Raw genomic sequence first — 12,512 nt, forward strand, 5'->3', positions numbered from 1 at the left:
GAACAAACCACGGCACAAAATAACTAAGAGTTAAGATAGTAAAATCATCTTTTGAATGGACGTTAGTCAAAACTGCCATCTAAATTTTGTCATCTAAATAATGATTCAGTTTATTACTTCAGTTACTATGGGCTACAGTTCGTTCCTTAATGTAAATTAATAAAAAAAAGTTGAAAGATTTATTTGTCTGGATATTTTCAATTTATCCTTTTTTCTTTTTGTTTAAGAATTTCATAATGCTATCAATATCTTTTTCTGTAATGCTGTTTTGAAGTAAATTTTTTGGTTGGTCGGTTTAGATACTTTCCTCAGATTAAAAAAATTATGAATATAATATTTCTTTTCATTCATTTCTTACTATACAAGTTTCTACAAGAATTTGTTCTTCGAAGAATAATTTATCCAAAAAAAGTTTTTCCAAGTTTAAACATTAATTCCTAAAGATTTCTTCGGACACGGTGCAATCGCTCAGATAACCATGGTTGCAGCTGTAGCTGCAACCTAGTAAAAGGCGAACCGCAGCCAATAGTTACCAAAAGTTTAAAAAGCGTTTTAAATTATAAAACAGCACGTCTACAAATGTAGTTATTCTAAAACAAAAAATCTCGAGCAGCATACGTATACCATTTTCATTCCATATTCCAGAAACATTATTAACGATTTTTTTTTTAAGGTACAAGTTAAGTTTTTTAAAGGCATGAAAGAAAAGATGAACAAAGTTTCAAGTTCAGTTCAGAATCGTAAAAGTTCTTATGTAAACTGCAAAAATATTTACGATACCTGAGCAATAATTTTAATGTTTTAATTCAAATTAGAAAAATACCTGACATTTGAAAATTAGTTAGTTTTTTATTGGATAAAAACAACTCGATACTTGATTAAGCTTACATGTCTGAACCATCAAAGATGAATTCAATGATTGAACAAGACTGTGATCATGCGGGCATTTTTGTAATGGAACCAATCAGTCCAATCGGCTTCTAACGGACTGTACTGTAACTGAGCTATCTAATACAAATATCTCACCAGAAGACATTTTTAATGAAAATGCAGACAAAAAGAAGCTGACTAACCAGAAGAAGAAAATACCAGACAAAAAAGAGGAGGACGCAGGAAATCAGGAGATTAAGACATCTCTTCAAAATGACGAAAAACGATCTATATGCAATAACCTTAAGAATGCTCTTGCCAAAGACATGAGAACCCACGCCATTGAAAAACCATACAAGCGCAATACATGTAATCAGAGCTGTTTGCACAATAGTCATCTCATTCAACACATAAGGATCTACACTGGTAAGAAGCCATTCAAGTGTGGCGTATGCATGCGCAGTTTTAATAACAAGAGTAATCTTTCCATACATATGAGAACTCACACCGGTGAAAGGCCATTCAAGTGTGGCGTATGCATGCGCAGTTTTAATGTCAAGAGTAATCTTTCCATGCATACGAGAACACACACCGGTGAAAAGCCATTCAATTGTGAAGTATGCAAACAAAGTTTTGGTCACAAGCATTCTCTTGCCATACATATGAGAACCCACACTGGTGAAAAGCCATTCAATTGTGAAGTATGCAAGCAAAGTTTCCGTCACAAGAATACTCTTGCCACACACATGAGAACCCACACCGGTGAAACGCCATTCAAGTGTGGCGTATGCATGCGCAGTTTTAATAACAAGAGTAATATTTCCAAACATATGAGAACCCACACCGGTGAATAGCCATACAAGTGCAATACATGTAACAAGAGCTTTTCCCAAAATAGAAGTCTTATCAAACATGTGAGGATCCACACTGGTGAGAAGCCATTCAAGTACAGCCACTAGTAAAGACAACCGTACTGCGTGGAGACCTATCAGATTCTATTTTTTACTGATTTTTGCACCATCACTTTTGATTTCATCAGTTTAATTAATTTCATTGTTGTATAGTTGCAGCATTCTCTCTTTTTTTGTATTATTTTACTCCAGTTTTGTTATTGCATATAACTTGGATTGCAAAAAATATTAAATATACTAATGTCGTAATTATTTTGTGGCATCAAATTTATTTTTATTCTCAATATCTCTTCTCGTAATTACAAAGTAAATTCAGATGAATCTGAATAAAAATTACAACCTTTGAAATAATGTTACATGGGAAATATTAGTCACTTTTTGTTTTTTTTCTAATATACTATGCAAGGATAAGATCTTCGCTAAAGCTCATCTACAACAGAATAAAACGCATTGCTCATAATCTCTATGACTGAGGACCAAGGGTGTTTGATAACTCAGGCCCTGCTCCATTATTAACCTAAGAGTAAAATTTGGTCGACATACCCCCTACCGTTTCTAAAACCGCACTGTTCTTCTCTTATCACTTTGTCACACCGTCTCTCATTCAGTGTGACTTTCCATGACGAACAACTAGACTTTCAAATGGGATAGTTCCAATTATAAGACAGTGAAAACAGATTTAAAAGTCTGGATATTTTGACCACATATACGACAGTCTTCATCAGCAGAAATAATAAAGCATTAAAATTTAGATTAACATATTTAGTAAGAACAAAATAATTACTTCCAGTTCATTCACTTAATTTTATCTGAGAGGTTCATTAACTGTGTTTATGTCTAGAGTTTTAAGTTTCTTTTTTAATATTGCCTAAATGTAAGAGGTGTTTCATCATTTCAGATGCATTTGGTTAAGATATATCAGATTTTTTTTTGTCATTGTTTGAACATTTTGAGAAAAAATGCACCTTCATGCCTCAAAACAGCGTCCTATGCTTAAAAAATATACATCATGTACCTTGCGTTACTTGAATATTTCATACATATTTGCTTAAAATATATCCGTCTTTAATACAAATGTTAGAACTTTTTTAGAAAAATGTACCTTTCGGGAAAGCTTCAATAGCATTCTATACTTAAAACATACATCTCAAATAACTTGTTAACCATGAACATTTCAGACGCATTTGCTTAAAATATATTTGATTTTATTACTTTTGTTAGAATATTTTTTTAGAAAAAAAATGTACCTTCATACCTCAGACGGCATTCTATTCTTAAAAATACATCTTAAGTAACATTTGGACAATGAAAATTTCAGGCGCCTTTGCTTGAAATACCAAAAAAAAAACTATTCTCGTTTTTTACTTTTAAAAAACTTAATTTTCATGGTAGCCAAACATGTACCTTCTGGATAATTGAGGAGAGCAATAACTCTTAGGATTAGTATGAAGCCATACAACATAGTGGTCCGATTTGATGACAGACTATGCACCATATTTCATCTATATGACCGATTTTAGTTAAACAGAAACTTGAGAGACTTCTCTAATCACGAAAAAGGATTTGCATAATTCTTTGCGAAAATATGCAAAACCTTTGAAATCGATTAATTAGAACAATTCTATAACAGCAGTTTAACACCTATCTCGGTTAGCGTCTCAGCTATTTATGTTTGCGATTCAGGTTCAAATCTTGTAGTGGTCAAAGATTTCAAAAAAGCTTTCAAAAGACGTTTGGGTCGTTTGGCATCTTGTTTTGGCCTTTTAACTATTTCCAAAAAAATGGCCGTCTCAAAGTTTTTATTGGATACATTTTGAGAAAATAGGGCTAGAGGAGGGGGGCTAGTTGCCGACCAATCACTTTTGATCCTAAACAGTGCACTAAAACTTAGTGCCAATCGAACAAGCCTCGTACGAAGTTTACACGAGCACCTCTTCCACTTGAAGTACCTCTTGGAGAAAAAATATAATATATTGAATCTTTATATGTCTTTACTATGTACATTACTTTGGTGTTGCCTCTGACTTAAACAAGTGACAAGGATTTTTAATTTCCTTTCTAATGAACATCCAAAATTATCCAAATGGAATATGGGGGGATTTTCAAGGAGGCTATTCTGTTGGGGGATTTTACGGGGGGGAGAAACGCTTAGCATCAAAAACGATCTAGGTGGGTTGCGACTTTGGAAAAATTTGATGTTTTACCGGTGTGATCGTAACGAGCCTATACCTATAGGACCTCAAAAGGCTCTTAAGAACAGTTGAGGTCGTACGATAATTTGAGACTCCAATTACAGTGGTGGTTTATTCTTTAAAGGGTCTTGGGGTTACAACAATGACTAATTTGAAGAAGTCAGGATAACTTGGAAGAAAGTACAAAAGATCTTTTTCACTCCTTCTTTCTAAATTAAACTTATAGAGCGCAAATCAACTAAAGTAAAAAGACATAGAAAGAAAAACTGTCATCTTTGTAGTCATTTATAAATCGTCACTGAGGAATCTCTTTAAACGAGTGACAACTGACAATGATTTTTCCTCGGAAGAACAATAGCCTGGACAATCAAATATACAAAATTCAACAGCACAAAATTAAAGGGTCGATCAATACCCAATTCAATCAATACACATAATCTAATTGAAGACATGTTTGTCCAAAAAACCTGGAGCATCAAACGTGGCAAGACCAAACCGAATAGGTAAAGCAAAAGGCATGAAAAAAAAACAAACAGAGAGAAAAATCCGTGAAAGTTTCACATGTACTTGGCTTGGGTGAGAAACTTTCACGGCTTTTGCGTAAATTTGGTATTGATACATGTTTCCAATCGGTGAAGCCAATGGGTAGTTTCTTTAGTTCTGGTAAGGATTTAACCCGGGAAAATTTAGTAAGTGGGGTGTATAAAATTCCGTGTTCTTGTGGGAAGTTTATATTGGTAGGACTCACCAACAATTTGTTGAAAGGTTTATTAAACACCGAAATTCAATATAAAAAACCCTACAATTAAGCAAGCCTCCAGAAACTTTTGTTTCGGCTTTAGCAGAACATATTTGGTTTCAACCAGATCACTTTGTAAAATTTGATAAGGCCTTAGTTATTTCAAATGATAAGGGGTATACACAATGGGTGAGAGAAGCCATTGAAATTAAAAAACATATGTTTGCTAACCTTTCGATAAATACAGACACAGGTAGTTTAAATATTGAACCAATTTATGATAATCTTCTAAAAAGTGAATCAACAGTCAATAAGGGAATTAAGATTATAAATAATCACCAGGGGACTGTTTTACCTGCTAGATCAAAACGAATTGCTTCAATAATAGCCAATAAAAGGATTATTTCACAACAGCATAGTTAAATTAATTTCTATTTTTATTTTCCTCAGTTGCTTTGGTGTTCTCACTAAATTAACTCCATAAAAGCATCTTTTCCCTACGTGGATCAGTTTGCGCTAATTGTATAATTGTTTTTTTGGTGGTGGTTTTATTGGTTTTTTAGTTTTAACTTGTTTGTTTTTTTTTTATTTTTATCTTGTTCTTTTTCTGGCTATCGTGGTGAAGACGCCTTGTTTGTGATACAGGCGAAATATCCGCGTTGTTTTGCAATTGTCTTTTCTCTTTTCTCCACTGGCCGCAGTCTTGTTTGTTATTTTGTTTTTTTCATTGAGATTTTTCTCTTTGTTGTTTTTTTTTGTCATGGCTGGCCAGTTCGGCTTAAGATATTTCCATGATAAAAAAAAATTATAGGGTCATAGAGCAAAATACTTTTTTTCATTCGTTCGTTCTGAATTAAACTTTGGAGCGTCAATGAACTAAAATCAGAAATAAATAAGAAGAAACTCTGCCATCTTTGTAATAAATCAGTTTTGAACAAACACTAGGGAACATCTTGAAAAAAGCGAGAAATATCACATAGTTCGTCGTAATTAACTTTAAGAAAAAAATGACTTGGCAATAGTAACCGAAACTCTTAAAAAAAATGATAACAATAATGTCATCAAACCAACTGGGCTCTTCGGCTGATTCAAAAGATATATCCATTAAATTTAATGTCACCCTTCAAATTTACAAGCCTGAGAAGAAATACCTGATATTCAAAAAAGGAAAAAAAGCCTAAAAATCAAAAGACCTAAACATCAATCTCACCATCAGATACAGCATATCAGAGGTCCCTACGATGGAGATCTCAAGCTTCTCTCAACAAAAATAAACTTTCATATTTCTTTTGCAAGAAGAAAGGTCGTGGATACGTATTTGCTTATTTTATTTTTCGAGGATGATAGTATAAAACCAAAGTTTTCATAATATCGTGGGAACGCTTCTTTGAATGGAAATTCACGAATTTCAGTGCCCTTTTTGAGCGGTCAAAGTGAATGGAATCGAATGAACTGCGAAATTTCAAATAACACTATATATGGTGTCTGTTACGTATTTTCATCTATGACGTCATTATAATACAGGATCTGTCAAACCAGTAGCTATCACATCATGAGAAAGTATCAAATCAATAAAAAAGTAGGCATTGATAGGAACTTGGAGAAAGTGTTAAAGAATTTCTTAGGTCGATTCTTCTGTATTAAACTAATAACTTTCAGGATCAAAAACTTCATTACATCTGTAAGAATGCTATATATATGCTTTGCACTGTCAGGCCGCCAACGTTGTGCTGCTTACTACAGCCTCCTGTGCCGAGTGATTTCTCCAGAAATCATAAAACGCTTACGTGACATCAATACATATGAAGCTGGGTTGATAAAATAACGCCAGCCAAATTTTCATCAGTCTGTTGCCGTAAATTTTCACCAAGAATGGAGGCCCATATTTCACGATCGGATCCGTACAAAGTGTCCTGTCATTGGCAAAATGAAATACTAGTTTTTGCAAACTGAATACCAAACAAGAAGTGCATCACATGTACATTGTATACAAAGTTCTAAGTACATTAAACATCAAAGACTCAAAATTTCAAAAAGAATTCTTAAGGGCCAAAAAAGACCAAAACTAGTAGATTCTAGAAAAATGTTAAGAAGACATGGGATATGCTTAGTGAGGCTACACAACAATTAACAACACTAGTAAGTCCCCACAAATTAAAATTAAAGTGCCAGGTATTCATTTTAGCACCAATGGGCAAAAATTAATGCACAGTGCGTGCGTTAATTAACACACAGTACCTCATCCACTACCATTTCTATAACCGTACTGTTCTTCTCTCATCACTTTGTCTACACCATCTCTCAGTCAGTGCGACTTTCCATGACGAACAACTCAACGTTCAAATGGGATAGGTCCAATTATAAGCCAGTGAAAACAGATATAAAAGTCTGGATATTTTGACCACATATACGACAATCTTCATCAGCATAAATAATAAAGCATTAAAATTCAGATTAACATATTTAGTAAGAAAAAAAATAATTACTTCCGGTTCATTCACTTAATTTTATCTGAGAGGTTCATTAACTGTGTTCATGTCTAGAGTTTTAGGTTTCTTTTTAAAATATCGCCTACATGTAAGTGGAATTTGATCATTTCAGATGCATTTGGTTAAGATGTATCACATTTTTATTGTTTTGTTTGAACATTTTGACCAAAAATGTACCTTCATGCCTCAAAACAGCGTCCTATGTAAAAAAAAAGATCTCATGTAACTTATGTTGCTTGAATAATTTGACGTATTTGCTTAAAATATATCCGTCTTTAATACTAACGTTAGAACTTTTTTTTAGAAAAATGTACCTTTCAGAAGAGCTTCAAAACAGTATTTTATACTTAAAACATACATCTCAAATAACTTGTTGACCATGAACATTTCAGACGCATTGGCTTAAAATATATTCAATTTTATTATTTTGTTAAAACATTTTTTAGCAAAAAATGTACCTTCATACCTCAGACGGCATTCTATTCTTAAAAATACATCTTAAGTAACATTTGGACAATGAAGATTTCAGGCACCTTTGCTTAAAATACCAAAAAAACTTCTCGTTTTTTACTTTTAAAAAACTTAATTTCCATGGTAACCAAACATGTACCTTCTGGATAATCGAGGAGAGCAATAACTCTTAGGATTAGTATGAAGCCATACAACCAAGTGTTCCAGTTTGATGACAGACCATGCACCATATTTCACCTATGTAACCGATTTGAGTTAAATAGAAACTCGAGAGGCTTCTCAAATCACGAGAAAGGATTTGCGTAATTCTTTGTATAATGAAAAACCTTTCCGGTATGTTTTTTAACATCATTAGCCTTACTTTTTTTCTACTTCTTCTTTATTTTCTTCCCTGTTTAACATTGTCATGTTAAACTAGGGTTTGTTTTAAATCAGTGCGTTGTCATTCGTAGAGATATCTTCAGATATACTATTCTATCTAATTAAAAACTTACTTTAGTTTCTTGTTTTTTCACCCAAGAATTAAGGTCTGCTCCAGTCTTCCGTACAGAAGCTGCTGTCCTTGTGAAATCAACAGCAATTACATCATCCCAACCGACAAACTTCGTTTTGGCAAACTATTAGAAAGTAAAATGGCGTTAACACTAGGTAAAAAAAATGCAAACAATCCTGTAACTACTCAAAAAAAAAAAATCACCCGCATAATAAAAAATCTGTACAATCTCAACTATTTAAATTGGCATTTTCCATCACATTATAATTATGAAAATATTTAAAATACTAACAAATTGACAACCTGAATTAATTAAATATTCTATATAATGAAAGGGCAGTTCAACAGTTCAACTTAGCTATGAACATTCATGCTGTCAAATGGTTTAAAAATTAATAATTTTGACTGAGCATGTCATACGTCATCTTCAGACTTGTTTTATTGCTTTTTAAATTACAACGTTTTCCAGACTCAATTACTACCAACTTTAAGCCTCTAGTCATAAAGAGTAATACTACTACTAACAACCCACTGCAGCACCAAGCTGCCTGAGGTCAATACGGGTACGCACACTCCTCCATCCCAATCTAGTAAAAGCCTCCTTGTCTACAACCTCCCAAGAAGTTCCCATTTGCAATAAATCTTTCCCTACGACGTCCTCCCACCCTAACCGAGCACAACCTGCTTTCCATCTAGCTCTAAACGGTTGGTCAAAAAGATAATCTTAGGCAATCTGTCATTCTTCATCCGCAAAACCTGCCCTGGCCCTTTCAACTTTTCTCACATAATAGCCCTAGAAAGCAGGATTGAACCCCAATTTCGTACAGTCTACTGTTTGAAGTACCGTCGTTCAGTCAGGTACTCAAGACAATCCGTAGGCAATTTCTCTGGAAGACATCTAGAAAATCTTTTTCCGTCTTTCGGATAATTTTTTTGACTTAAGGTGGTTTTTGGTTGTTGAGTTTAAGATATCCAACGTTTACTAATTACAATTTTACATACCCATGGCTACTTCTGCTTGGTTTATTGTTTCAATGTGCTGTTTGTTCTTGGTGTTGGGTCTGCGCGTAAGGTCAAAACCTCGCTTAAGTGCGTTTCTGTCTAAACTACCGATGTAGGAAGACATTTTTTTTTTATTTATAATAATTACATGCAAACATTCTGTAAATTACTGTAGTTCATTTAATATCATGAATATCATTAAGTATTTGACGCTGTGTAGCATACTAAATATTTCTGATTAAAGTGGTAACATACGATTCTCATCGTAGAAGAACACATGGTATGTTCTTACCATCATATGGTAAGCACGCAGGAATTTACAGTTCCGAAACCCATAAAAGCTAACGGTTTTTCACTGACGAGCCCTAGACGCGGGTAAGCGATTTACAATAATTCGCTCATTCAAAGATGAACACTTTGGATTCTAATTCACTCAATACCATGAATACAATAAAGTATTTAACTCTGTGTAGCATACTAATTATTTGAGTCGACCAGCGAGAATATACTACTACTACTAACAACTCATCGCAGCACCAAGCCGCCTGAGGCCAACACAGCTACGCACGCTCCTCCTCCACCCCAATCTATTCAAAGCCTCCCTTTTTACACCCGCCCACGAAGTTCCCATTTCCTTTAAATCTTTCTTTATGACGTCCTTCCACCCCAGACGGCGACGACCTGCTTTCCGTTTAGCCCTAGATGGTGGGCCGAAAAGAACAATCTTTGGCAATCTGTCATCCTTCATCTGCACAACATGCCCCAACCACCTCAACCTTTCTTTCATTATAGACCTAGAAAGCGGTATTGAACCAAATTTTTCGTATAGCCTATTGTTTGAAATACACTCAGTCAGCCGGGTACCCAGAACAATCCGTAAGCAATTTCTCTGGAAAACATCTAGCAAATCTTCATCCGCTTTTCGGAGCGTCCATGCTTCAGAGCCATATTTGACCACTATCATCACTGTAGCTTCTAAGATTCTAATCTTGGTTTGCAGACTTATCTTCCTATTCTTCCAGACTTTTTTTTAACTGTTAAAAAACACCCTGAGCCTTGGCTATTTTTTTTAACATCTTCACTGATCCAACCATCTTAACTAATAATATTACCAAGGTAAGTGGAGCTTCCCACCTGATCAATCTTTTCATTACCCAACGTAACCTTTTCATCTTCACTTATTCCTAGCCTTAGGGACTTAGTCTTCTTAAAATTAATCTTCCAACCTATTCTAGCGCCCTGAACTTGCAAAACCTCTAAAACTTCATTCATTTTGCTCACACTTTCATCTAGGATGCTTAAATCATCAGCATAATCCAAGTCCAGGAAACATTTTACTCTCAATTTGATTCCGTGGTCTCCCATTGCCTTTCCTGTGCTCCTTAAAACAAAGTCCATCAAAGTAATCCATATAAAGGGAGAGAGAACACAATCCTTCTTAACTCCGGATTTAAGACGACACCAGCTGAGACACTCATTGCCGACCGGGACAGCAGCGGTGTGCTTCTCGTGAAGAGCTCTAATCATTTTATTGTGTTTGTTTGGTATACCGTGCAATGATAAAACCTTTACTAAAGTTCTTCTGTCAATAGAATTGAAAGCTTGCTCATAATCTATAAAACTGAGGACCAAAGGTGTTTGAAAACTTATGCATTTCTCAATTATTAACCTAAGAGTGAAAATTTGGTCAACACATCCTCTACCTTTTCTAAAACCGCACTGCTCTTCTCTTAAAACTTTGTCTACAGCATCTCTCAGTCTAAAAAGTATCATATTACTAAGCAATTTGCAATCTACAGAGACCAGACTAATGCCTCGATAATTACCACACTCACTTTTATCACCTTTCTGATAAAGTGGTTTAGTTAAGGTTTTACTAAAACCGTTAGGTACTTCCTCTTTTTCAAAAATCATATTCATAATCATCAATAACTTATTTTTAACCTCAGAGCCACCATACTTAAGAAACTCATTTACTACCCTATCAGCACCTGGAGCGTTATTATTCTTTAATCCTTTTAGTACTGTCGCTAATTCCTACTCACAAAACAAATCTTCATCCACATCCAAGGTATCACAAACTTTTTTATTTTCCTCTATATTTTTCCTGCAACTCTATCTCGGTTAAGCAAGTTCTCAAAATGTTCGGCCCATCTCGCTTTAGCTTTTTCCTTATCGTTAATTGCCACCACATTCCTATCTTTAACTGGGACAAGTCCGGATTGACTACTACCTCTCAATTTGTTAACGTGCCAGTACAATATTTTACTATTATGCCGTCTAGCTGCATCTTCTAAATCCTCGGTAATTTTATCCATGGCCTCCACTTCACACCTCCTTAGTTCATATTTCAATGCTTTCTCCACTTTCTTTACATTTCTTTTGTTTTCATGCGATCTATCACTCAGATAATTCTTGTACAAGTCCTTTCTCCTTTCTATTAAACCTAAAGCTTTTTAACTAATATTCTTAGCTGCAGTTATAGCTTTCTTCCCTAATACAATATTTCAGCAACTTCACAAATTATTTTTCTAAAATTATTTCAACCATCTTCCACATTATCAAATTTTAAACTCTCAAGTTTAGTATTCAACTGTTCCTGGAAAGTTTCTCTCAAATTCTCATCCTAGAGTCTACTAACATCATAACTGCCCGGGAGGTAATTACCCTTCCGATATTTCAGCTTTAAATTAACCCTTGACACTACTAGATGGTGATCTTTACTTTTAACATCAATAACAGCACTCCTATATACCCTAGTATCTTGTATTGATCCTGCCAGTCTTCGGTTTACTATAGCATAATCAATAAGGTTTGCTGTCTTACCATCACGTGAATACCATGTTATCTTATGGGCAATTTTATGACCAAACACCGTATTGGTTATAACTAGACTGTTATACCTACAAAATTGCAAAAGTCTGTATCCAATACTGTTTTCTTTTCCTACACCAAATTTACCTAAGCTGGGATACCATCTATCCTTATTTCTACCAACCTGGGCGTTAAAATCTCCCAGTAATAACATCATATTTCTACCTGGGACCTTGTCTATTTGCTCCTATAACTGTAAGTAAAATTCATCTGAGTCACTAGTATCTCCATCAGTCGGTTCTACTTGGGCGTATACTACTATAACTGATACCCTGAACTTTCTAGTCATAAAATGAGCGAGAATATCTCTTCTTTATTCGTCAGAAAATTATTAAACCCCTAAATTATAGCAACCACATTAAGCCATACCACGCACAACTCTGAAAGACTGTACAAAAGGTTGACTTTACCGGGACTGTTCTTCATATATTCTCTCTCTTGGATTGAGATCCATAGAGTCTGGGCTGGTTT

At 34.6% G+C, this 12,512-nt stretch overlaps 1 protein-coding gene and 1 pseudogene across 2 annotated transcripts in view; one reads left to right on the forward strand and one right to left on the reverse strand.

Annotated features, from left to right (window-relative positions):
• Positions 1-12,512, reverse strand: part of fliI (FLII actin remodeling protein) — a 110,020-nt gene that overhangs the window by 37,462 nt on the left and 60,046 nt on the right. For both annotated transcript variants that reach the window (XM_089103465.1, XM_089103464.1), the window contains exon 16: positions 8,167-8,289. In XM_089103465.1, the coding sequence (XP_088959591.1) occupies positions 8,167-8,289 (123 nt within the window). The remainder of the gene's footprint in view (positions 1-8,166; positions 8,290-12,512) is intronic.
• On the forward strand, positions 907-1,829 carry LOC148942235 (uncharacterized; annotated as a pseudogene).

This window comes from Artemia sp. Qi Xiang Cuo, chromosome 17 (assembly GCF_049724085.1).
Source record: "Artemia sp. Qi Xiang Cuo chromosome 17, ASM4972408v1, whole genome shotgun sequence".
Lineage (NCBI taxonomy): Eukaryota > Metazoa > Arthropoda > Branchiopoda > Anostraca > Artemiidae > Artemia > Artemia sp. Qi Xiang Cuo.